General features: G+C 48.4%; 1 protein-coding gene across 1 annotated transcript; it reads right to left on the bottom strand.

Annotated features, from left to right (window-relative positions):
• Nucleotides 1-1,382: 1,382 nt before the first annotated feature.
• On the bottom strand, nt 1,383-24,948 carry ANKRD53 (ankyrin repeat domain 53; the record flags this gene model as incomplete). Its single annotated transcript, XM_084625774.1, has 6 exons — nt 1,383-2,066; nt 7,789-7,909; nt 10,281-10,445; nt 11,331-11,530; nt 17,321-17,459; nt 24,839-24,948. 6 exons carry the CDS (start codon nt 24,946-24,948, stop codon nt 1,383-1,385), a joined length of 1,419 nt encoding a protein of 472 aa, XP_084481900.1.
• Nucleotides 24,949-26,350: the final 1,402 nt, after the last annotated feature.

Below are 26,350 nucleotides of genomic sequence, written 5' to 3' on the forward strand. Positions count from 1 at the left end.
GGAGGTTTTAAAGAGCAGGTTGGACAAACCCGTCAAGGATGATCTATATCAGTGGTGGGTAACTTTACCCTGCAGGCTGCACGCGGCCCATCAGGGTAATCTGCTGGCGAGCTGTGAGATAAGTTTGTTCACACTGACCACAGGCCTGGCCACCCGCAGCTCCCAGTGGTCGCAGTTCGCTGTTCCTGGCCAATGGGAGCTGCGGGAAGTGGCGGCCAGCACGTCCCTGCATACCATAGTACTTCGTCCTGCCATGAGTGCAGGGGACTGGACTAGACCCCTCAAAATCCCTTCCAGTCCTACAATCCTATGATTGTCCCCCTGATATCTGCCACTGTATTAAAAAACAAAACAAAACTGGATTAGGCAGTTTTGCATATGACTATGTTTGACTTGAAGATTAACAGTTCCCAGACGTGAGTGGTAGGCTTCAGAGTTAACACTGCAGCTTCCAGCTCTGCTTCACACTGTTTGCCACCTCTGGCAGGCAGTACTGCGTCAGGTCGCAGCTGGCAACCAGAAGCGCTAGAGACTATGTTTGAAAATGAAACCTGAAGGCAGAAATGCAGAGAAAGCAGGGCCCAGGTCTGCGTGGGTGCTCTCTAATCCCTGGGCACGATGGGTACTCCCAAGGAAGGCAGCCTAGACTTTGCCTGCCACATTTGCAGTTCGATCCAGCCTGATCTTTTACCCCCTGCTGGGGACTGCATCTGAGCATATCTTTTTATGGCAGTTTGCCTTCCTGGAGGGAGGGAAAGTTTAGCCAGGGCCCATGCCCCACTGCCAACGTGGTGCCAAGAAGCAGAGAGAGCATGTGGGTCTTGGGCTCTGTAGGAGAGCTCAGAATTTGTTGGGCAGCAAATCGCTGGCACTCTGTGGCCTGTCTTCTCCATCAAGTTCTGTTCTGTGGTGGAATTACTGGTCTGGTGGAAGAAGTGAGGTTCTGGAGACATCAGCCCAGTAATACCAAAATGCCCTGAATTGGGTTGTGTTAGTGAGCAAGGACACAAGGCCTTAGCACAGAAGAGCAGTAGGTTTAATGCACTTCCTAGTTTAAAGGGCAAGGCTGATGTCTTTGAGCTAGTTTTTCCTGGCTAGTTCTCTTATGATCATAAGGCACGTCAGGTGTTAGTGATGCCGACTCTTTATCTGCTCCAGCTCAGTAAGTCACATAGCTGGGTCATGCCAATCGAAGTCATTCTAAGCGGAATATTAAAAAGTCAAGAGTCAGAAAAAGGCAGCATGGAAGTGGGGGGAGGGTATCCGCATAAGGGCTGATCCATTGAGGTGCTGAGCACCCTCCGCTCTTCACTGACGTCAGTGGGAGTTGGAAGGTGCTGAGCGCCTTGCAGGATGAAGCCCTGGTTTTGCAGATGGAAGTTCTAACTGCTGTCGTTGATTGCAGAGAGGTGAGCCTTTAGCATAGCTCCGAATGCTGGGTCCAGAGTTTCCCGCAAGCTCACAGCCATTTCGTCCGTCCACCTGTGCTCCAGGCTTGGGCGGCGCTTCCTTGTCACATCGAAGATGTGTGTGGGTTTAAATTCTTGCGGCATCTTTAATCTGAGGGGCCGAGCGTGGGGATACAGGCTTTTCTCGATCACTTCATAGGGCAGGTTGGGGATGGGGGAGAGTCTGCCTTTGTAAGCCATGTTGATCACCGGCTGTCCGCGCGAGTCCTTGGAGAGAAACAAGAAGGAGCTGAAGTCATGATCCCCACAGGCCTCGGGGTTGGTGCCCAGCCGGACTGTTGTAGGTCGGAATATGTCTGTCACCCGAGGGGAGGATGGATTGACGCTGGCATTCCAAGCTCTCTGTGATTTCCCAGTGCGGGGCTGAGCAGTGGCAGATAAACGAGGTTCCCCTTTAATCTTAGCCCTCCGCTTGGTGTGCACGCTGGTTTTTTTTTCTCCAGGAGGTATTTTAGCCACTTCCTTCTTGGGGACAGCATCCAGCTTCGCTCTGTCCTCCGGAAAATGCCACCGTTTAGCAGAGTCAGGCAACCCCTGTTGCTGCTTCGTTGCAAGCCAGTTAGAGAATGCCACGGCATTCAGCAAGTCCTGCTCCCTCTGCAACAAACACACACACAACCGAGTCAGGCCTGGGTCATTAGATCGAACGTTTGTCACCCAGGCCAGGCCATACTAGCTTAAAACGTGTTAAGGAGCCAGAAAGCCTGGCAGGTGTTTTCTAAATGTGATTTGGTGGGGTGGGAGGGGCGAGGGTGGTCTTTCCTCTGAATCACTGCTGAATGACCCGCTACTGGACACTATGCTGCTACAGTGCCTTCTTCCTCGGACGGAACGTTAATTCAGTGTCCTGGGTTCTGGCTACATTCCAGCTCACGTTAATATTTTGCCTACCTACAAGTTCCCCCTCTGGTTTCCTGGGGGCACAGTGCTCAATTCCTATCCTGCACTCTCGGGTCGGAAGCAGCTTCTGCGTTCCACCCTCGGGGCGCTTCGTTGCAGGGGGGCGAACTGAGTAGTGAGTCTAAAAAGGCAAGTTCAGCCCAGGTGAAAGGAGGCAAATATCTCAGCAGTATCTGGTCTAAGGGCTTCCCTGCACCAATGAGGCGAGAACAAGTCCTGATCTGGAGGATTTTAACAACAGGGGAGTCACGCTCATGAACAGACCTGAGCAGTCCAGAGAAAGGACTGGGCTGTCACTAGGTGCAGGGCTGGGCCGTGGGCTTTGTGATTTGCTGATACGTATTTATATTTTCACAGGTTTTTAATGTCTCAGAACTAGGTCCAAAGTGCCATGAGACAAGGTACCCCATGATATTCAAACCGAAGTTCATGGCTTGGGTCTTTCTCCTGTCTGGTGGAAATACCATGAGGAGATGAGATCTTAGCATTATTGTGGTCCCTCAAACAGCTTAAAACATTAAAAAGCCATTGACAATATAAACATAACCCCTATTTCTTATATAGATCAAAGCGCTGCATCATTTTTCATGTATTTATCCTCACAACCCTAAGCAGGATTATCCCCTGATGGAGAACTGAGGCAGAGGGGGGGCTAAGTGACTTGTCCAAGGTCACACAGGAAGTTCATGGCAGAGCAGGAAATTGAACCCTGGTCTCCTACGTCCAGGTCTGTGCCCTGCCACTGGGCCATCCTCTCTGTGGAAACACAGCATCTGACCCGAACGCTACCATTCTGCAGCCCTGCTCGCAATGCATGCTCTTGCTGATGGTATTCTTGTAGAATCATAGACAGGTAGGGCTGGAAGGGGTCATTAAGTCCAGCCCTGTGTGCTGAGCCAGGGCCAAGTAAACCTAGATCATCCCTGACCGGTGTTTGTCCTACCTATTCTTCCAAACCTCCAGTGACAGGGATTCCACAAGCTCCCTTGGAAGCCTGTTCCAGAGCTGACCTCCCCGAAGAGTTAGAAAGCTTTTCCTGCAACCTAACCAAAGTCTCCCTTGCTGCAGATGAAGCCTATGACTTCTTGTCCTACCTTCAGTGGCCATGGAGAACCATTGATCCCCGTCCGCTTTGTAACAGCTCTGAACGTGACGACTGTTACGCGGTTCCCCCTGTTCCTCCCACTCTTCGTTTCTCAAGCCTCTACCTGCTCAGTCTTTTTAACCTTTCCCCATCAGTCAGGGTTTTGAAACCTTCTCTCATTTTTCTTACTCTCCTCTGGACTCCCTCCAATTTATCCACCCCTTTCCTCAAGCATGACATCCAGAACTGGACACGCTGCTCCAAGTGAGGCCTCACCAGTGCCGAGTAGAGTGGGACAATTACCTCCTATGGCTTACATACAACATTCCTGTGAACACCCCCAGAATGACATTAGCCTTTTTTGCAACTGCATCACACCGCTGGCTCATATTCAATTTACGATCCACTCTAACCTCCAGACCCTTGTCGGCAGCGCTGCCTCCTAGCCCATTATTCCCCAGTTTGCAGTTGTGCATTTGATTTTTCCTTCCCAAATAAATTCCTCTGTGCTTGTCTTCACTGAATTTCAGCATGTTGATTTCAGTCCAATTTTCTAATTTGTCCAGGTTGTTTTGAACTCTTATCCTGTCCTCCAAAGTGCTTGCAACCTTCCCATCTTGGTGTTATCCACAAATTTTATAAGATTACTCGCCACTCAATTAACCAAGTCATTAATGAAATTATGCCACTAAATATGCCTTCTAGTGTGACAGCGAACCATTGATAACTACTCTTTGAGTCGGTCTTTCAACCAGTTATGCACCCACCTTACAGTAATTTAATCTAGACCACATTTCCCTTGTTTGCATATGAAACTATCATGTGGGACTGTGTGAAAAGTCTTACTAAAATCAAGCTATATCACATCTACTGCTTCTCCCATCCCCTAGGCCAGTAACCCCGTCAAAGGAGGAAATTAGGGTTGTTTGGCATGATTTGTTCTTGACAAATCCCTATTGGCTATTCCTTATAACCCTATTATCTGCTAGGTGTGTACAGAATGAATGTTTAATAATTTGTTTAGAATTGTTCTAGGTATTGAATTTAGACTGACTGGTCTACAGTCCCTCTGGGTCTTCTTTGTTCCCACTTTTAATAAGTACTATGTTTGCCCTTGTCCAGTTCTCTGGGTCTTCACCTGTCCTCTATGAGTTCTCAAAGGTCATTGCTAATGATTCTGAGATTGCTTCGGTTAGTTCCTTAAGTACCCTAGGACAAATTTCTTCAGGCCCTGCTGACTTTCATACATCTAATTTATCTAAATATTCTTTAACCTCTTCTTTCCCTGATTTGACTTGGGTTCCTTCCCCCTTGTTAGTCAACACAATTAATATTATCTGGTCACCATTTACCCTTTTAGTGAAGACTCAAGCAAAACAAGCATTAAACACCTCTGCCTTCTTGATATCATCAACTAGTTCTGCTGCCCCACTAAGGAGAAATCTAGGGCCAGCAGAGTTAAGGACAATCAGTACGTTTTAAAAATATACTAGGAACAAAAAGAATCCTGACAATGGAACTGGTGGACAGGGTAGAGTTATCAATAATAATACAGAAAAGGCAGAAGCCATTCAATAAATATTTCTGTTCTGTGTTTGGAGGGAAAACAGATGGTGTAGTCTCATCATATGGTGATGTTAATACTCTTTCCACTCCATCTGGAGGATGTTAAACAGGAGCTACTCAAGCTAGACACTTTTAAATCAGCAGGTCCAGATAACTTGCATCCAAGAGTTTTAAAAGAGCTGGTTGGTGAGCTTGCCAGACCGTTAATGTAGATTTTCAGTAAGTATTGGAGCACAGGGGAAGACTGGAAGAAAGTGAATGTTGTGCCCATATTTAGAAAGAGTAAATGGGACAACTCAAGTAATTTTAGGCCTGTCAGCCTGACCTCAATCCTGAGCAAGATAATGGAGTGGCTGATACAGGACTTGATTAATAAAGAATTCAAGGAGAGTAATGTAATTAATGCAACTCAGCATGGGTTTATAGAATACAGATCCTATCTAACTAACTTGATTCTCTTTATGAGATTACAAGGTGTTTGATAAAAGTAACAGTGCTGATATACTAGACTTAGACTTCTGTAAAACCTTTGACTTGACACTGCATGCCATTTTGATTAAAAAACCATAATTCTATAAAATTAACATGGCACACGTTAAATGGATTAAAAACTGGCTAAGTGGCAGATCTCAAAATGTAACTGTAAATGGGGAATTATCATTGAGTGGGGCCATATGCTATTTAACATTTTTATCAATGACTTGGAAGAAAACATGAAATCATCATATTAATAAAGTTTGCAGATGATACAAATTGAGGGAGTGGTAAATAGAGAGGACAGATCACTGATTTAGTGCGATCTGGATCATTTGGTAAACTGGGCGCAAGCAAACAAAACACATTTTCATGCAGCTAAATGTAAGCATATATATCTAGGACCAAAGAATGTAGGCCATATTTACAGGATGAGGGACTGTAACCTGGGAAGCAGTGACACTGAAAAAGATTTGGGGGTTGCGGTGGATTCTCCATCACTGACCATGTCTAAATCAAGATGGGATGTTTTTCTAAAAGGCTCTGCTCTAGGAATTATTTTGGGGAAGTTCTCTGACTTGTGTTACACAGTAGGTCTGACTAGGTCTGTCTACCACAGTGGTCCCTTCTGGCCTTGGAATCTATGACTCTATAATGGGAGGACCTACGCTTTGTGCTGGGTGCTGTACAGGGTAAATGACAGTCCTGAGAAGCTGCAGAAAAGCTAGACAGACTTCTGCAGCCATGGTGGAACAGGCCTGTTAGGTCACTGAGTCCATCAGCTTCCTGACAGGCCCAGCATCCCCTCGACAGAAGATCTCTCTGATATTAAGCTGACTGGACAGATTTAGACAGTATATTCCTATAATCAGGCTAGCCTGTAGTCAGCAAACAGCAGCTGCAGCTTTGCTCATGGGTTGTGGCCCCTGAGGCATGATTCACTCATAACGCAATTAAGCCCACAACTAACTTTCATCCTCAGATCTGACTCTTGGCTAGGCCAGGTGACATCTGTCTGCAGATTGATTTGGCATGGTTTCTTACAGCGCAGGGGCAGCCAAAGTGCAGCTCTCCCCTGACCGCTATGGAGAGCTGACGGGGAATTTTTTGACTCCATGTTTTTTTCATTGGAAAGGGCCCCTTGGCTGACACCAAACCTGTGTGTGGAAATAGCGGTTGGCTGTTCTGGGGTGGGTTTGGCGCGTGGCACACAGCTCCCCTCTTGCATTACTGCTCACACCCTAGGGCTTCAAGGAGTCCTGGGCTAGTGGATGGGACGGAGTGGGTGCTTCTGCGTAACAGGGACTGAGGCATCCCGCTGAATGCCGCAGGCTACGTCCTCCCTCCGGAGGCGGAGTGCGCCACCTGGGGCCTCAGGAGAAGGCCACCCGGCGAGCGAGGGGCGTGCACGCTCTCTCGCTAGCTCTCATCAAGCTCGCACAAGGAGCGGTGGTGGAGAGACAGCTCAGCCGCGCTGAGCACGAACCCACCTGGGGGGACTGAGCACGGCTACCCTGCCACGACACACGCTGCTGGGGCTACCCTGCTGTTCCGCTCGCGGCAGCAGGGAAATCATGCCCCTAGCTGCAGGGCAGACATAGCCTCGGATACATAGGAACACCTAGTCAAGCATATCTGCACAGCTCTCACGTGCCTTCTGGCCCTTGGGCATAAGATTCAGGGGGGAGCAGGCAACGCTGTTTCTGTGAGTCTTTGGCGTGTGTAATGAACAAGGGGGGAGAATTCTTCCAGTCGTGAACGGGTAAAATGAGGAGCAGTGGAATGAGATCAGGAAAGGGGAAACTTAAACTGAGTAACAGGAAATGGTTCCAGGCGATGAGATTTGTTAGGCAGCAGAAGGGCAGGAAAAACACTTATAAATGGACATGGTAAAACAGGGAACAACCCTACCTTGGCTGTGACCTAAGAAGTCTCTTCCAGCTCAGGCCTGGTCTACACTACACTGTTAGGTTGACATACGGCAGCTTATGTGGACGTAACTCCAAAAGCGTCTGCACTAAAATGTCGCTCCCACTGATTTAACTCGCACACTACACCACCTTAATAACTCCACCTCCGTGAGAGGCGTAGCGCTTAGGTCGATGTAGTTAGATCGACGCAGCATCCGTGTAGATACTGGGTTGCTTACAGCGGCTGTTGCTGCCTTTCAGAAGACATCCCACAATGCCCCACACTGGCAACAAGGCCAGCAAAAGACCTTTTATTCGAACTAGAAACCAAAACCAGTCAGGAAAGCCCCTGGCTCTTCTGGTGCTACAGCCGTGGTGATCTTACCTTCTCTATCTTCAGGAAGTTTTGTTCCGAGTGCTGACATTCACTTTTGATTTGATTCAGCTTGTGCATTTCACGAGCAAAATTGCGCTTGTCTGTTTTCCACATGGCATCATTCAGGTACCTGGAGAATCACAGACCAGTCAGCTTGACTTCAGCACCCAGAAAGCTAATGGAGCAAATAATCAAGCAATCAATTTGCAAAGACTTAGAAGACAATAAGGTGATAAGTAACAGTCAGCATGGGTTTGTCAAGAACAAAATGTGTCAAACCAGCCTGATAGCTTTCTTTGACAGGGTAACAAGCCTTGTGGATGGGGGGAAGTGGTAGATGTGGTATATCTTCACTTTAGTAAGGCTTTTGATACTGTCTCACATGACCTTGTCATAAACAAACCAAAGCTAGATGGAGCTACTATAAGGTGGGTGCATAACTGGTTGGAAAACAGTTCCCAGAGAGTAGTTATCAGTGGTTCACAGACAAGCTGGAAGGGCATAAGGAGTGGGCCAATTTATTAAGTGATCCATCCCTTGTTACCCAGTCCCAGCTTCTGACATTCAGAGGTTTAGGGACACCCAGTGCATGGGGTTGCATCCCTGACCATCTTGGCTAATAGACATTGATGGACCTGTCCTCAATGAATTTATCTAATTCATATTTGAACCCAGTTATACTTTTGGCCTTCACATCATCCCCTGGCAATGAGTTCCACAGGTTAATGGCACATTGCATGAAGAAGTACTTTTTGTTTGTCTTAATCCTGCTGCCTGTTAATTTCATTGGATGATCCCTAGTTCTCGTGTTACGTGCAGGGGTAAATAAAACTTTCCTATTCACTTTCCCCAGAACATTCATGATTGTATAGACCTCTGTCATCTCCCCCTTTAGTCATCTCTCTTCTAAAATGAGCAGTCCCAGTCTTATTAATCTCGCCACATATGGAAATTGTTGCATATCCCTCATCATTTTTATTGCCCTTCTCTGTATAATTCTAATAGACCAAATATATCTTTTTTGAGATGGAGCAACCAGAACTGCATGCAATATTCAAAATACCATGGATTTATACAGTGGCATTATGATAGTTTCTGGTTTATTATCTATCCCTTTCCTAATGGTTTCTAACATTGTTCGCTTTTTTGACTGCTGCACATTGAGTGGATGTTTTCAGAGAACTATCCACCATGACGCCAAGATCTCTTTCTTGAGTGGTAACAGCTAATTTAGACCCCATCATTTTGAATGTATAGCTGGAATTATTCTTTCCAATGTGCATCACTTTGCACTTATCAACACTGAATTTTACCTGCCATTTTGTTGCCCAGTCACCTAGTTTAGTGAGATCCCTTTGTAACCCTTTGTGGTCAGTCTTGGACTTAACTATCTTGAGTATGTTTCTAGTGTCTGCAAATATCCCCAAACATTTCGCTCCACCATTCACAGATGACCTTCTGTTATGCAACTGATTTGTCTGCTCTTGAATTGGTCACTTCAGACTGGTTTTACTGTAACTGGAGCGAGAGCTGGCAAAACTGGACCAGCAGGAAGCGGGGCAGGTCAGGATGAAACATACACGGGCAGAGCCAAGCGAAGGCCCCACATGGGAGCAATAGGAGCTACTGCAGATCTGACATATTGTTCACTGAAACTGCTGCAGGGGGCAGCTTGCACAGCACACGTCTGTGATAGGGGGACTCTGCATTGCATGCATGGGGTTTAGTGTCCACACAGAGCGTAATCCCCCAGCGCGGATATAGACAGCAGTGTAGACCACGTGCCATGGCTCCGGTGAATAGAGTAAAGACAGGTCTGAAAGGGTGTGGGGATGTACCCAAGTGCAGACCCTGCACGGCTCTCTGCGGCCCAGTCCATGCCTGCATGTCTACACTGCTATAGTCAGCCTTGCCCCTGCGGCAGGGAAAGACTCTGGCAATCTCCGGCCGCAGGGAAAGGCTGAGCTGGGAGCTGCTGAAGCCTTTCCCCACTGCATCCCCCCTGCCAGAGCCTTTCACTGCCAGGTGCAGCTACACACTGCAGGGCGGCTGCAGCCTGCATTTCGCTGTGCCAGGTAGCTACTACGTGACACTGCCGTTGGGTCTGAGTGAAGATGCAGCCTCTGTGGGGCTCTAGCCAGTGGTTTTACTCCATTGTCACCACCAGATTTCCCCCAGTTTTAAAGTACTAGTGAGCATGATTCTGTGGCATGGAGAGCTGCGGGGGGGACTGTTGATTTCCCCGACAGATGTGTTTATTTCCCCACTGCTGGTTATCAGTTCATATCATTAAACCCACAGCTGGTTGCACCTTAGCTATTTTTTAAAGGTTTTTAAGGCCTGGCTTGACTGATTTAGTTGGGGATTGGTCCTGCTTTGAGCAGGGGGTGGGACTAGATGACTTCCTGAGGTCCCTTCCAAACCTGATCTTCTCTGATTCTATTAACCAGTATTGTAGCTGGCAACTCTGAACCAGTCATCATTTGGTGTGCAACGCTCACCTAGCGCAGCTCCTGTGGGCCCATATCCTGCAGAGGTCAATGGGCTGCTGCCCCTCTGCGTCCTTGGCGTGGACATCAGCTCCAGCCTCAACCAGTTCAATGATGCAGTCGAGGCGTCCTTCACTGGCTGCCTTGTGAAGTGGCGACGTTCCGCCCTGGTTCTGACTGAAAAACAGACTGTCATTCCGAATTCTAGTCCAGATTTCCGAGAGACTGCCCCTGAGTTCTTCAGAGAGTATCTCCTTCCATTTGGCATTACAGAACAAACCAGTTATGGTGGTCGGAGATGAAAGACGACTACAGGTCCCCTCCAGTCCATGCCCCCCGCCACTACAGGATCGTGTTCTATTGGTTTCTGGAGCTTTGTTTGGCCTAGATTTCAAGGTCCCCAGTGATGGGCTTCCACCACTTCTTTTGGAAGACTCTTCCCCAGCCTCTGAAGACAAGAAAATCCTCAACCCCCTTATTTTTTTGAACAGAGCTTGGGTAGGGAGAATTTTGGCCAGGCCAGCAAGTGAATCTCTTCTAATTACAACCAAACTCTTTGCAAGTTGGTGGCTCCAAGTCTCAACTCAGTCCAGGTGGATGGCTGGGTCAGGACTTTGGTCATGAGGCAGGGTGCCTTTCAGGCAGAGGCTCTGGTTTTAATGTGGGTCACATTGTTAGTGACTGGAAATCACTTTTTGGGTGGCCTGTGTGACATGGGTGGATGGGATGGGAAGTGACTGAATGTTCCTAGCGGAGAGAAGTCCCCACCAGAATAGGCCTCCCCAGGGGCAGACGCAGCAGAGAGACCAAAGGAAGAATGGATCATGGAGACAACTTTTCGTTCATCCCTTCAGGTCAGGATTGAGGTACCTTATGTTGGAGTGGTGGAAATTTACACTACAGCTTTCTGTGCTATGCCTATTCTGAGAATCAACACAGGACTTCAGCCTCCAGGTTCTGCCAAGCCAGTATCTTTAAAGTGCCGTAAAGTCACACAAATTAAAAGGGAAAAAAACCATTAAGATGAGGTAAAAAGTTATGAAGTCTCAAGCCATCACTCACACATTGATGTCTGCCCCCTTTCCAATGAGGTACTGCAAACACTCCAGTGCCCTGGGGCCACTCTCCTTGTTCATCACCAGGTGAATGGGTGTCCATCCTGTCAGACTGGCCAAGTTCACATCAACCTCAAACTTTTCGACTATCAGTTTCAGGCACTCCAGCCGGCCGTATAGAGCTGCTAGATGGATGGCTGAGAAGCCCTAACAGGGAGGAGGAGGCAAAGGACAGTTCTAAATGTTTCTTGTCAGACTGTCCGCTAACTAATCCACTCTAATGGGGACGCTTTTCATACCAGAGAAGTGTGGGCTAGTGTTCTGAGAATAAAAGCTCCTCCTGGATTCTAATTTTGGCTCCGATAGTAACGCGTTCTGTGACACTGGGAGAGTCACATTGCCTTTCTGTGACACAGTTTCCCCCTCTGCAAAATGGGGCTAAACCTTCTTGGTGTGGTCGGGTATGTTTTTTATTTATTTATTTTGAGGACTAGTGATTGGAAGTGATTGAGAATGGAGGGTTACAACAGAAATGGGATCTGAAATGTAACAAGTGTCTGTACCCCAATGTTTTATCGACATACAAGATGGAGTGTGTGTGTGTGTGTGTGTGCGTGTGTACATCTTTATACTTTGCAATGGCCACACACATACAGGGATAAGACTTTCAACACTGACACACACATCTTGACCACCTGTACCAAACTGCTTCTAATTGTGAAGATGTAGAAGGTTATTATAATTATTCAGGACAACCACTAGAGGGCGTGATGATCACATGTACTGGGCCAAGGTGTACATGATCTGTGTAGAGGCATAATTTCATTACAGGTGCGACGCTACATATGGGGTATTAACCCTAGAAATCAGTAGTTTACAAAAATAATCCTAAAATAACCCAATTTTCCTCTTGTTTTTGAAGCACCCAGAAATGTTGCCAAGTTTGGGGGGCAGGTGCGTGGAGAAAACACACATTCAGAAAAGACGTCAGTTTACTAAAGAATTAAAGGTAGATACTCAGCATGAAACTATACGTTGTTTAAAATGCCTGTCTTTTCAGGTGTTACTTTACATACCTTAGCTGACTGAAACTGAAAGAACTACAAAATAAAAATCCGGATTTACTTTTCATCTTTCTGAGCCAGTGAAAGTAGACCCATCAGTTCCGCTTGTGTCCAGTCAATTTCACTTCACTGCCTATTTGTTTACTTGCAGGACACACTGCAGGGACACGTTTAAATACCCCCTCACTGTATTTTTTGTTTCCTGAAACATTTCTATTCTCCATAGGTTTTTTTAAACCCACCCACTCCCCCTCATTTGCGTCACCACAAGATCATGTCCCAATTTCACTATCAGGCCCGTGTGGGGGAGAACACTGCCCTCACGTGGATCCCCACTTGGGCTTCAGGCAGGTGTAGAGCTCCATCTGCGTGGATCCAGTTGCAGGATTGGGGACCGAAGGGTCTGGTCCTGAGTGAAACAGAGCCCCTGCACTTCCCACTGATTTCAATGGGAATTGCAGGTGCCTAGCATTTCTCAGGATCAGGCCCCACGCTGACAGTGTCTTTTAAAAAGTTTGACATTCAGCCAGCTAGGCGGGGGGATGGGTGTTGATTCCTGAGCATGACCCTGAAAGGCAAGATCCTGATCTTCTGAAGGCAGTTGGAATCTTTCCAATATCTTCAGCAGAAGCAGGGGCGGGCCCTACCAAACTACCTCTGTCCTCTCATGATAGGGCCCAGTCCCGTACGGTCTGAACACCTGCCAGTCAATGGACATTGAGGATACTCGGCATCTCAGAGGAAGCACTTGGCCGGCTCAGGCCCTTTAATGAAGCAGTCATTTTTTTGGTCTGGTTTCTGCTGACAAGCAAAGATCCCAAGAGCGAAGCAGAATTGTTTTATTTGTCACCAGAGGCTCAGTACAAACACAGCCTTGGGCTGAGTGCAGTTTATTCACGCTATAATGTCACAATTGCCCCTGTGCTGTAAAAGCCCTAATTTTCACAGTGGGAACATTTGGTGGCAAAGGAGGAAGCACTTAATAGGACTGTGCTCTCAGCTAAATGACTCTGCATTTATTCTGCATGAGAGCGGATCAGAAAGGCTGCTAACGCCCAGCTCCTTCCATTCAGCACTGCTGTCAGTGAGGCTCATTCCTAAGCAAGCCTGTGACCTGTAGATCAAGCTCCAAGCAGTTTGCTTCGAAGAGTCACGCTCAGATAGCCAGGTCTCTCAATGAAATTACGTTACACACTAGGGGCCTGATCCGAAGCCCAGGGAAGTCAATGCAAAGCTTTCCAGTGACTTCAGTGGGCTTTCGATCAGGCCCTGGCTAGACCCATTGCTAGAAGTGCAGTGTCTGAATTGTACACTGCAAGCAAGCCTGGCATGAAACAAACCAGAGAATCTTTCTGGCTAATTCAATGTGACTGCCGTGAAGCCTAGAACTCCTTCAGTTACGTTCTCCTTTGCAGGCAGCAGCACGGGGGGAAGAATACTTCCCACAGCAAGAAGGTTCAATTGTTCTTTGGGAAAAAAGACCACAGCACTTCCATATGGAAACACCCCGCTATTAAATCTTATTGTCCATCTCAAGGGGCAGTATCGTGCCATTGATTTTCAAGCACAAATCCCACTGAAATCCATAAAAAGAAAAGGAGGACTTGTGGCACCTTAGAGACTAACCCATTTATTTGAGCATAAGCTTTCGTGAACTACAGCTCACTTCATCGGATGCATACTGTGGAAAGTGTAGAAGATCTTCTTATACACACAAAGCATGAAAAAATGGGTGTTTACCACTACAAAAGGTTTTTTCTCCCCCCACCCCACTCTCCTGCTGGTAATAGCTTATCTAAAGTGATCACTCTCCTTACAATGTGTATGATAATCAAGTTGGGCCATTTCCAGCACAAATCCAGGTTTTCTCACCCCCCCAACCCCCCCACACAAACCCACTCTCCTGTTGGTAATAGCTTATCTAAAGTGATCACTTTATCAACAGGAGAGTGGGTTTGTGTAGGTTGGTGAGAAAACCTTTTGTAGTGGTAAAAACCCATGCTCAAATAAATTGGTTAGTCTCTAAGGTGACACAAGTACTCCTTTTCTTTTTGCGAATACAGACTAACACGGCTGTTACTCTGAAAACTGAAATCCATGTTAAACTCATGGCAAACTGGACAATGCTGGATTGTTCCTTACAGTTTATTCTCTAGTATTTCTCACCTAATCTAGTGTTTAGAGCAGGGATAGTCAATAGGTGGACCATGGGCCAAATCCAGACCACCAGACACTTTTGAATGAACCCCGAAATCTTTGTATTTACTTATTATCATCATCATTGTTATTTTTAAAATATTATTGACTCTGGAGTCTGGACCTTGACTATATCTTTTGACCAAGAAATGTGAGCCTTGACAAAAAAATAATTGACTATCGCTGGTTTATGTCTCAAATGCTGAGGCTTCTCTTGGGAGATTTCATTCAATGTCTACAGGTCTGACTGTCAGGAAGTCCTCCCCGATGGGTAAATTTAGGCTGGCTTTCTCAATGCCATTCCGTCACTCCTATTTAGAGCCCCTGAGTTACCTAAACAATTCCTCTGCCTCTTTGGTAATTACACCCTTCAAATATGGACCCACAGTTATGTTCCCCGCTGAGCTGTCTCTTAGCTGCCCTATACAGTCAGTTATTTACATTTCCTCGATCCATCTAGCCCATTAATCATCGAGGTTGCTTTTTCTCTTAATTCCCTACAATTTACATAACATTTTTTCTGGCAATAAAGAGCCCAGAGCTGAATGCGGCATTCTATGAGCTGGCCATCTCCCTTCAGCTGGCTAGAAGAGTCTATCACCTCCCTACTCTCTGCCCTGCTGACTGTGTAAACATAGTAGAAAAGAATTCATCTGCACAGATAGAGAATTTCTGAGCCGGTATGGCAGGGTTCAGGTTGGCAGGCTCTGGAGGAATACAATTTTCAAATTTGGATAACTACCATTAGACACCAAGGGACAGATTTTTAAAGGTATTTAGGTGCCTTTCAAAGGTGCACGGTAGGATTTTCAAAAGCACCAGGACACCTAAGCGTCCCTCTGCCATGTACATTGGTCAAACTGGACAGTCTCTACATAAAAGAATATATGGACACAAATCAGACGTCAAGAATTATAACATTCAAAAACCAGTCGGAGAACACTTCAACCTCCCTGGACGCTCAATTACAAACCTAAAAGTGGCAATTCTTCAACAAAAAAACTTCAAAAACAGACTCCAACGAGAGACTGCTGAATTGGAATTAATTTGCAAACTGGATACAATTAACTTAGGCTTGAATAAAGACTGGGAGTGGATGGGTCATTACATAAAGTAAAACTATTTCCCCATGTTTATCCCCCACCCCCACCCCCACCCCCATTGTTCCTCAGATGTTCTTGTCGACTGCTGGAAATGGCCAACCTAGATTATCACTACAAAAGGTCCCCTATTCTCCCTCCCCCCTCCCCTGTTCTCCTGCTGGTAATAGCTCACCTTAAGTGATCACTCTGATTACAGTGTGTATGGTAACACCCATTGTTTCATGTTCTCTGTGTATATAAATCTCCCCACTGTATTTTCCACTGAATGCATCTGATGCAGTGAGCTGTAGCTCACGAAAGCTTATGCTCAAAGAAATTTGTGAGTGCCTGAAGTAAAGGTGCCACAAGTCCTCCTTTTCTTTTTGCGAATACAGACTAACACAGCTGCTCCTCTGAGATCTAAGTCTCACTGAGTCTCATGGGCATGAGGCACCGAGGGGCTTTAGAAAACCCCATGCAGCACCCATCTCCATCTGGAGGTGCCTAAATACCTTTAAAAACCTGGCCCTGATTTTTCCGAGGTGCTGAGCACCCAGATGCCACTGAATAAATTCCCATTAGATAACAGGTCCTTGATGTAACTGGAAGCAGGATAAAAGATGGGACTGAGGCCTGGGTGGCTCACAGCAAGTGTCTTAAAATGTTTCAAAGGGCAGATCAGAGACTTAACAGAGACTATTTTGAGAATACCACCCCTCTCACTCATCGCTGTACGGACCATCTCCGCTCCTACCAGATCCCATAACATCCCTGTGGCAGCTATACAGCAGTCGTTCACATGGGAGAACAAAGGATTTTATGCATTTTTTAATCGTCTTAAAGAAAATGAGCCACTGGAAGCAAGGGGCTTCAGTGGGAATGCTTTGCTTTGCTAGATCAGAGCCCCAGTGAGCAGCCAACTCTCTGCGGCGTACAAGTGGAGAACCCTTGATTCGGAGGATTAGTACACAGAGCCTATCGCCTCTAGGTTGCTAGTTCAAAGCTGAAAGCTCTCTTTTGAAGTGTGCCTGGTGGCCTTGTAATAACGGTGATGGAGCTTACACACAGGTGGTAGAATCAGGAGACCTTGGTTCTAGTCCCAACTCTGCTGCTGACTTACTAGACTCACTTGGGCAAGATACTTCACCTGATTGTGCCTCATTTTCCCATCTGTAAAATGTGGATAATTATTCTAATCTTTATAAAGGGGTTTGAGATCACTGGATTATAAACACTGTTTTTAGTTATATCTTCCAAGTGCTGTGCAAACGTTAATTGCAACAACTCTGTGAGGTAGGTATGCATTATTCCAATTCTACAGACGGAGGAACTGAGATACAAAGAAGGCAAATGTTTTGTCTAGGATCACAGAGAGTATTAATGGGGAAATAGAAATCAGGAGTTTCCAGCTCTCCTTCCCATGCTTAGTCCCCTATGCCACACTGCAATGAGTTTGGGTCTCAGACCAGTTGCTAAGAGACAAGTGTCCAGCTCACAAAACCAGCATCACAATTGTCCATCACAATGGGCCCCAGGTTGTCACTCCTAGCAGAGAAGCCAAGGACTGAATGGGCCAGGGGAATCTGAACTCCTTTCTCCCCAGTTTCCTGGTTTTCTTTCACCAATATTACATTCACTTAACAAATGGGATTTACATTGATATCGGCTTGGGTAGGTGACTCAGCTTTTTGCAGACATTCCTGGAGCCAGTGCAGGTTTCCCACAGTGGCTGCCATATGCTCATACTTTCCTCCATTCAACTTCTTACAGACTCTGGTCGGTTTGGGAGTGCCTCTAAAGGAAAACACAGACACATCACTCCGTCTGTCCCATAGTCTTCTTCACTTCTGCCCAAGGCCTCGAGTTGTAGTCACTGAGCTAAGCGGGGACTATGTTGCAGCCTGGTTTAATGAGTAGGGGCAGGTCATCATCCTTTATACGTTCCATGTCAATCTCCACACAAGCTGGCTTCGGCCCTCCAGTTCCTGTGGCCAGCAAGGTCAGCTATCCTCCATATTGGATGCAAACAAAACAACCGAGGTTTTCTTCTAACCTCAAAGTGCCCTGCATCAATTACATTGAATTTAAAAGGTGCCAAGTGACTAGAAATCAATAATTTTTAAAAATAACCAAGTGGAGGGGCACATTGTCTCCTCCCCAGTGAAAAACCACAGCTCTGGGCTCCAGTGATTCTCCAGTTACTTGGGATTCACACTCTGATTGCCACAGCTTCCAGAGACCCTGGGGGAAAACCACCTGGGGCTCTATTAACTTTTTGGGGCCTCTTCCAGGGAGCTAAAGGGCAGAGCTGATGTGCTTCCACTTGGCCCCTTTCCCCTGAGGGGACCTTTTATCTGGAGAGTGGAGGGGGGAATGCAGCCGTCTCAGAAAGGCAGCAGCTGATCTAACAATGTACAACAACGCTACCCGATTTGGGGCAGGAAGGGAAGACCCCGCATAGATATCGACAGGGCTCTGCATTGTGAAGCCAAAAGACCTGAGGTCTTTCCCTGCTGCACACCTGTGTGGTCTGAAGGGAAATGAACGGTACGTTGTCACCCGACACAGCCCGTACTGAGCTGCTGAAGCTCCACAGGAGTGGGCTTAGCTGACCTGGCTGTTGGGTCTTGTCTTTTAGGTTTTAAGCTCCTTGGCGGAGGGCCTGTCATTTGCTATCTGTGCAGCACCCAGCGCCCGGGGCCAGACATGACTGAGGGGTGTGTGAGCGCAATATAAATAACGACATGAAAAAATACAGTGGTTTGGCGTCGCCCGACCCCCCGACACCTGACGCACAGAGGGTGAAATGTCTCACAGCTGGAATGGCTATTTTTGGGAAGTGGGTGGCGGGCAAACTTTATTTGGGACCTATGTGATATGTCAACACACAAACCCCGCAGACGCACTTCCACAGCCACAGTCCCCAGACCCACCCACAGAATAAGCCCACATATCTCAGACCCATCCACCAGCTCTGACACACATCCAGCCCTCTTGCCATCCATCCCTGACTCACTGAAACCCCCAGCTTCCTCACAGTGCCTGTCCCCCAGCTCCCCAACCAACCCCCACCGCACGCAACCCCCCCATCCGCTCCCGTCCCAAACACAACCCCCAACTCCCCCCATTCCCAACTCCCCCCCCAACCCACAGCTGCTCCCCAGCTCACCCCCCAGCTGCCCCCAGCTCACACCCCCAGCCGCTCCCCAACTCACTCCCCCAGCCGCCCCCAACTCACACCCCCAAACCCACAGCCACTACCCAACTCACACCCCCAGCTGCCCCCCCAGCTCACACCCCCAACCGCCCCATCCCCAATGCCACCCAACCCCCCATCCCCAACCTACAATCCCTCAGTCACCCCATCCCCAACTCACACCCCCAAACTCAAACTCACACCACCAACTGCCCCACATCAAACACCTCCCAACTCTCTAGCCACCTCTATCCCCAACATACAATCCCCCAGTCACCCCATCCCCAAATCACATCCGCACACACACATCCACTAACCAACCCCCACCCACCCCCACCCCCAACACTCCCCAAACCCCCCAGCCACCCCCACCCCAACTCACCCCCCCACACCCATACCCCCAGCTGACCTTTACCCCTACTCATGATCGCTGAATCCCCCAGCCGTCTCCCCAACTCACACCCCCAGTCCCCCAGCTACCCCAATCCCCAAACACACAACTCCCAACCCCCAGCCACCCCATCTCCAACTCACCCCCTCAATCCCCCCAACTGCCCTCAACCCCTACTCAGGACCCCCCCAATCCCACTTCCACCCCATCCTCAACTCAACCCTGCACTCCCCACTTGCCCCACATGAAAACTCACCCCCAACCCCATATTTATGATGCTGCCAATCTCAACTCACCCCACAAACCCACAGCCACCCCCCAACCCACACCCCCTAGCTGCCCTCAACCCCTCCTCTCAACCCTCCAGCCCCACAGCCTCCCCCAACACCCCACCCCCAAGCCCACCAGTTGCCAGGTGTCCAGTTTTCGACTGGAATGCCCAGTCGAAAAGGGACCCTGACGGCACCGCTGACCGGGCAGTTAAAAGTCCAGTTGGCGATGGAGGCAGGCTCCCTACCCGGCTCCGCGTGACTCCCGGAAACCTGCTGGCGCCACCCTCCGGCTCCTAGGCACAGGGGTGGCCATGGGGGCTCTGCACTCTGCCCCCACCCCCAGCTCAGCTCAGCTGCTCCCATTGGCCAGGAACCACAGCCAATGAGAGCTGAGGGGGCGGTGCCTGTGGGCGCAGGCAGCGTGCAGAGCCATGTGGCTGCCCCTGTGCCTAGGACCCAGAGGGAGATGCCCTCACTCCCTCCGGTGCCCAACCCCCTGCCCAAGCCTCCTTCTGCACCCCAAACCTCTCATCCGCAGTCTCACCCCAGAGGCCGCTTCCCAAGCTGGAGCCCTCACCCCATCCTGCACCCCAACCCTCTGCCCCAGCCCCAATTCCCATCCCACACCCTGAACCTCTCATTTCTTCCCCCCCCGAGCCACACCCCTAGCCGTAGCCCTCACCCCCCCCCTTGGGCCCCAACCCACTGCCTCAGCCTGGAGCCCTCTCTGTACCTCAAACCCTTCATCTCTGGCCCCACCCCAGTGCCTGCACCCCAATCCAGAGCCCTCACCCTGCCTTGCACCCCAACCCCCTGCCCCAGTCCGGTGAAAATGAGCTAGTGAGCAAGGATGGGGGAGAGCGAGCGACGGAGGGAGGGCGTGAATGGGGGGCGTGGCCTCATAGAGGGGGCGTGGCCGGGGGGCAGGACGAGGGTGTTTGGTTTTCTGCAAATAGACAGTTGGCCTCCCTAAACCTCCCCGCCCCGCTCACTGCCCCCACGCCCCCGCCCTTGCCGCCATGGCAACAGCACCACTGGTCCACAGGAGTGCTGCCCGCTGCTCCCCCAAACCCGGGGCGCTCCCCGGCACTGACCTGAGGGCGGCGTGAGTCCCGTGCACAGGGCTGCCCGGAGGATTTTATGCTCACCCCCCCCCCGCCCCCCGTTCGCTCCACCTGGCTTCACCACTGGCCCTGCCATAAAACAAAGTTGCAATACTATATTCTCGTGGGGGCCCCTGTGGGGCCTGGGGCAAATTGCCCCACTTGCCCCCCACTCTGGGCAGCCCTGCCAGTGCGCCATGGCTGGGGGCCGCCCCGCGGTTAAAGGGGCTGGGGGCTGCGCCCTGTTTGGCTGACGGTAACAGTCCAGCAGCCCGCCCTGATGCGGGCCACACTCTCCCCCCAAATCCCGCCTATCCCTTGGGGGGCCGGTCTGTGGGGGGTCCACACTTCCCCCCGCCCCCCTCCTCTCCCTTGGGTGCTGGTCTGTGGGGGTCCACATTCTCCCAGGCCCCCTCCTCTGCCATGTGGGGGGCCGGTCCGTGGGAGTCCGCACTCCCCGCGGTCCCCTCCTCCACCATGGGGGCCGGTCTGTGGGGGTTCACACTCCCCGCGGCCCCCTCCTCTGCCATGGGGGGGCTGGTCTGTGGGGGTCCACACTCCCCACGGCCCCCTCCTCTGCCACGTGGGGGGCCGGTCCGTGGGTGGCCGTGCTCCCCACTGGGCTTGTGACCATACATTGGGGTCCTTGCTCTCATGCTAGTGCAGAGGGACAGGAAATTGTATAGCCCTCGGGGCAGGGTCATTGCTCTTGGTTGGGATGTTCCACAGTTTGGGGCAGTGTCCTCAACCTTTCCAGACCACTGTACCCCGTTTCAGGAGTCTGCGCACCCCAAATTTCACCTCACTTAAAAGCGACTTGCTTAACAAAATCAGACATAAACATACCAAAGTGTCCCAGCCCACCAGTACTGAAAAATTGCTGACTTTCTCATTTTTACCATCGAATTATAAAATACATCACTTGGAATATAAATCTTGTACTTACAGGTCAGTGTATCCTATATAGAGCAGGATAAACAAGTCATTGTATGAAATTTTAGTTTGTACTGACCGCGCTAATGCTGTTTATGTAGCCTGTGGTAAAACTAGGCAAATCTCTGGAGGCGATGATGTAGCCCTTGGAAGACCCCCGCATCGCCCCAGGGGTACCCGTAACCCTGGTTGAGACCCACTGGCTTCGGGTAAGGCTCATGTGGGCCAGCTGGTTTAAGGTCTGGAGTAGCGTGGCCCATGCTCTTTGCATTGCCCATGCTCCTGCGTGCTTGTTCTAAGGAGAGCTTCGGCTGGCAGATTTTTCTTATCTGCTTTCAAAACCCACCAGCTTTCACTGACCCAAAGACCCATTCCTGGATTCCAAGGCCAGAAGGGACCTGTGATGTTGCACTCTGTACGATTTTATGAAAATATGCTGATGAGTATGAGTATGATGTAACTGGAATATGCTTCATGCAAAAGGTCTCTTGTAAGGTATCATTACAAAGCTTATAATCTACTAAGCGTGGTCATCCTATTTGTGTAAATGTATCACACTTGTATCTGAAACTAGAAATATGAAATATAACTCTGCGGGCCTATTGTAATTATGCAAAGTGTGGGCCATTAATGGTGGTTGGGAATCTTGATGGCTCCCATCAACGAGGACAACAGACTGTGGATGGCTCTGTTTGTAGACAAGCCTTCTGTGAGACAGGTAGGAAGGAATGACGGCTTGGAGTGTCACAGGAAATGTGACCATGTCACCTGGTACTGAAATCCATCTTAAACCCAGTGCTTTTCCATTTAGAAGGGGTGGAGAGACCCAGAGAGACAAAAGATTCCCGTCTTGTGCCAAAGCCATATAAGTGGGTGGAACAGAACAAAGTGGGAGGCCATCATGAGGAATCCCCTAGCTACCAACTGAGCTGGAACAAGGGCTGTACTAGGGGAAAGGATTGTGCCCAGACTAGGAAGGTGTCCAGTCTGTGAAAGAAACTTATTGAAACATCGTTGAGGGTGAGATTTTATCTGTATTCAGTTTTATTAGTGTACTAGACTTAGACTTGTGTGTTTTATTTTATTTTGCTTGGTAATTCACTTTTTTCTGTCTGTTACTACTTGGAACCACTTAAATCCTACTTTCTGTATTTAATAAAATCACTTTTTACTGATTAATTAACCCAGAGTATGTATTAATATCTGGGGGGAGGGGGGCAAACAGCGGTGTATATCTCTCTATCAGTGTTATAGAGGGCGAACAATTTATGAGTTTACCCTGTATAAGCTTTATAGAGGGTACTTGTATAAGCTTTATACAGGGTAAAACAAATTTATTTGGGGTTTAGACCCCATTGAGAGTTGGGCATCTGAGTGTTAAAGACAGGAACACTTCTTAAGCTGCTTTCAATTAAGTATGCAGCTTTGGGGCCCGTGGTTCAGACCCTGGGTCTATGTTGGAGCAGACTGGCGTGTCTGGCTCAACAAGACAGGGTGCTGGAGTCCCAGGCTGGCAGGGAAAGCAGGGGCAGAAGTAGTCTTTGGCACATCAGTTGGCAGCCCCAAGGGGGTTTCTGTGATCCAATCTGTCACAGGACCATTGTGATAATCTAGTCTGACCTCCTGTGTAACACCTGTCAGAGACCTGCCCCACAATAATTCTTAGAGTAGATGTTTTAGTAAAACATCCAATCTTGATTTAAAAATTGTCAGTGTTGGAGAATCCCTGGTAAATTATTGCAATGGTTAATTACTCTCACCTTTAAAAATTTACCCCTTATTTCCAGTCTCAATTTGTCTAGCCTCAACTTCCAGCCATTGGAGCGTGTTATAAATTTATCTGCTTGATTGAAGAGCCCATTATTAAATATTTGTTTCCTCTGTAGGTACTTACAGGAAGTGATCATGTCACCCCCGCCCCCCCCCGAACTGTCTCTGTGTTAAGGTAAATAGAGTGAGCTCTTTGAGTCGATTGTAGCCTATAGTTATAGGTATTTTCTCGGTGAGGCATTGGTGGAAGCTAAGGCAGTAATGGAATGAGCCTACAAGCCTCAAGGCCTGTAAGATGATAGTTAAGCTAAATTAAGGCCAAAAAAGCCTCAGCAGAAGTAATTAACCAAGAGTAACCCTCGACCATAAGCTATGAGGAGACAGAACGCTGTAACGACTAAACTGCTGATAGGTAACTGAGATGCTAGTTTATAGCAGCTTTTGATATTTTTAGTCTGGGATATCGGACTATAAGATTGCCATGGTAACTAATTGATATACATGCTAATAAGCTGAAAGTAAAAGGATTAAACTGTATGGGGGAAGGGCACCCCAGCATTAGTAGGATGATGAACTACAAATAAAGGGGTTGAAACCCCTAGTGAATATGCATGAGGCATACTGGCACCAATCTGTATACCAGCCTGTGCGCCTTGGACGATGCCAAAATGATGCCTACCAGTGATGATGGTGTCTATGAAGGGGAAGGAGAGGGGGAGGAGGGTGATAATGACAAACATTTTAGGTTGTTTTGCAAGGAACGGTGTGAGTATATGGATATTAAGCTCTACATTCTGTAGTCTGGCTGTCTACCTTGCTGGATGAGAGTGTCTGTGACCTTGCTAACTTTATTAAGACGTACTATTATAAATATCGTGTGATTTCCTACGTGTGAGTGTTGCAACCATGCACAGTGGGGTTCCCAAATGAACAGTAATTTTAATAATACTGTGCCTAATTTTGAGACAAGAACCTGTCAAACCTCAGAGTGTTAACCAGGAATTCTTAATCAATAGATCCAGCAACTCTATCACTATAAGGCTAGTTTTCTAATCCTTTAATCATTCTCATGGCTATTCTCTGAACCCTCTCCAATTTATCACCATCCTTCTTGAATTATGGGCACCAGAACTGGACTGGGCTCTTTCATGGTAGTCATGTTGATTTTCTCTAGTGGTTTGAAGCATCTTCTGGTGTATTTTGCTAAGTGTAGTGACATGAAACTTCTCACAAGCGGATGGTCTGAGGGCCCCCTCCTTCGACACCTCTCAAAGAGTGGGAGATATACACATCTTTCATGTCTTTAGAACATACAAATACATAGTCTAGCATATGCCATTGTTTTGACCTGGTATGCATCCTCGTTGCCTTACATTTGTTGGCCTGTTGGAAGACTGTGTTGGTAATAGTGATATTGAACTGGACAGAAGTAGTTGACTATTGGAGTTTGACCTTCCAATGCCTTAACGTCCTAGTACCCAGCTCCCCATGTCAGAATCATCTCTCACAGGAGCATTAAAGTCTCCAAGGACAATGAGTTTGCCTGGTATGGCACCCCTTTGATGACCTTGCTGAGATCTTTATCAAATGCCTCCTTGATCTCGGCTGTATGAGTCATTGTTGGCTCATAGGCGCTGACGATGGTGGTATACTAGTCTCTGGACACGTTTTTGCGGAGCACCATAAATCGGTCAGCTTATGTGGCGCACTGTAAGCCAATCATTGACTGCCTTGGGGAGTGAGTCAAGCTTCCAGGCAATGTCAGACCAAATGGGGAACCCTACCCCTGGCTATCTTAGGTCCTCCTTGCCCTTGCCAATCCAGTAAGTGAAGTAAATTAAGTCTGCTCCTCCTCCTCAAGGTGGGACCCATCACAGTGTCCTGTGTAAACATTTAAATATTAATGTCCTTCTTCCCACTCACCAGTACTGTTTCTAAACAATGCATTGAACAGGCTGTGGAAGCATCAACCGCAACAAAACACATTTTCCTTTCCCAGCAACCAAACATGCCTACCTAGGACTGGAAGGGACCTCCTGGGCCATAGAGTCTCTGTTATCACAAACAATCCTGTCAAATCATCCTGTATAAGAACTGGTTTGGAATTAGAATCCTCCTACCCCATAGTGCCAGGCCTACCTCCTGTCTTCATTTGAATCCCACCCGGCGCTCCACTTCTATGAGGGCCAGAAATATTAACCCATATCAGTATTACAGCATCACCACATCCCGGAAACAAAACGAGAGCTCTCCTAGGTTACCCCTGCTCTGCCCCTCCCTGTGCATCCTGTCTGTCTGCAGCTCCAATGGGCCTGCTTCTCCTCTCACAGTGCTGTGAATTCAGAGCAACCCCTTGAGATCCCCATTCTCCCTTGCTCCTTCCACTCTGCCTCCATGATTTCCTCTGCCTATTCCCCACCGCTATTCCTCTCCATTCTCTGGGTCCACCTCCCCTCGGCCTCCTCTTCTCTTTGAAACTCAACTCAGAATCCACAACTTCTACATTGCCTACAATCTCTGAGCTTTCCTTCAGGTCCTCTCCTTGCTACCAACCCTTCCTGCCTCCCCTGTCTAACCCCAACACACCCTGCTGCTTGTCACGAGAGAGCTGTACTCAATTTAATAACCTCGCATCTTGCATGCCGAGCGTCCAACATCTTGCAATACCCAGAGCAGGCAAATCTTACCAGAGGCACACATTGGCCATTCTCTTCCTACCCCTAGCTTACAAGAAGCAGAAGCCTGCACAAGGCTCCAGCCTTTCACAAATGGGGCCCTCGGAAGAAGGCATTCCCACAGCTGTTGGATCCGCTCCACTTTGGTTTGTTAGGGGTGATAGTGAAAGTTCTTGAGCTGCCAGGCCTCAATATTAATTTGTTTCAAATTTAAATACCCTCCCACTGAGATGTGCCGTGAGGTTCTCTGTCCAAGCAGCCCTCAGAATTGTTTCAACATGGCATGCACTGGTGGAAAACGTCAGGGCCTGAAATGCTCCCAAGACCTATACAATTTGTGGGGCT

The sequence above is a fragment of the Lepidochelys olivacea genome, assembly GCF_965140295.1.
Source record: "Lepidochelys olivacea isolate rLepOli2 genome assembly, chromosome: 4".
Lineage (NCBI taxonomy): Eukaryota > Metazoa > Chordata > Testudines > Cheloniidae > Lepidochelys > Lepidochelys olivacea.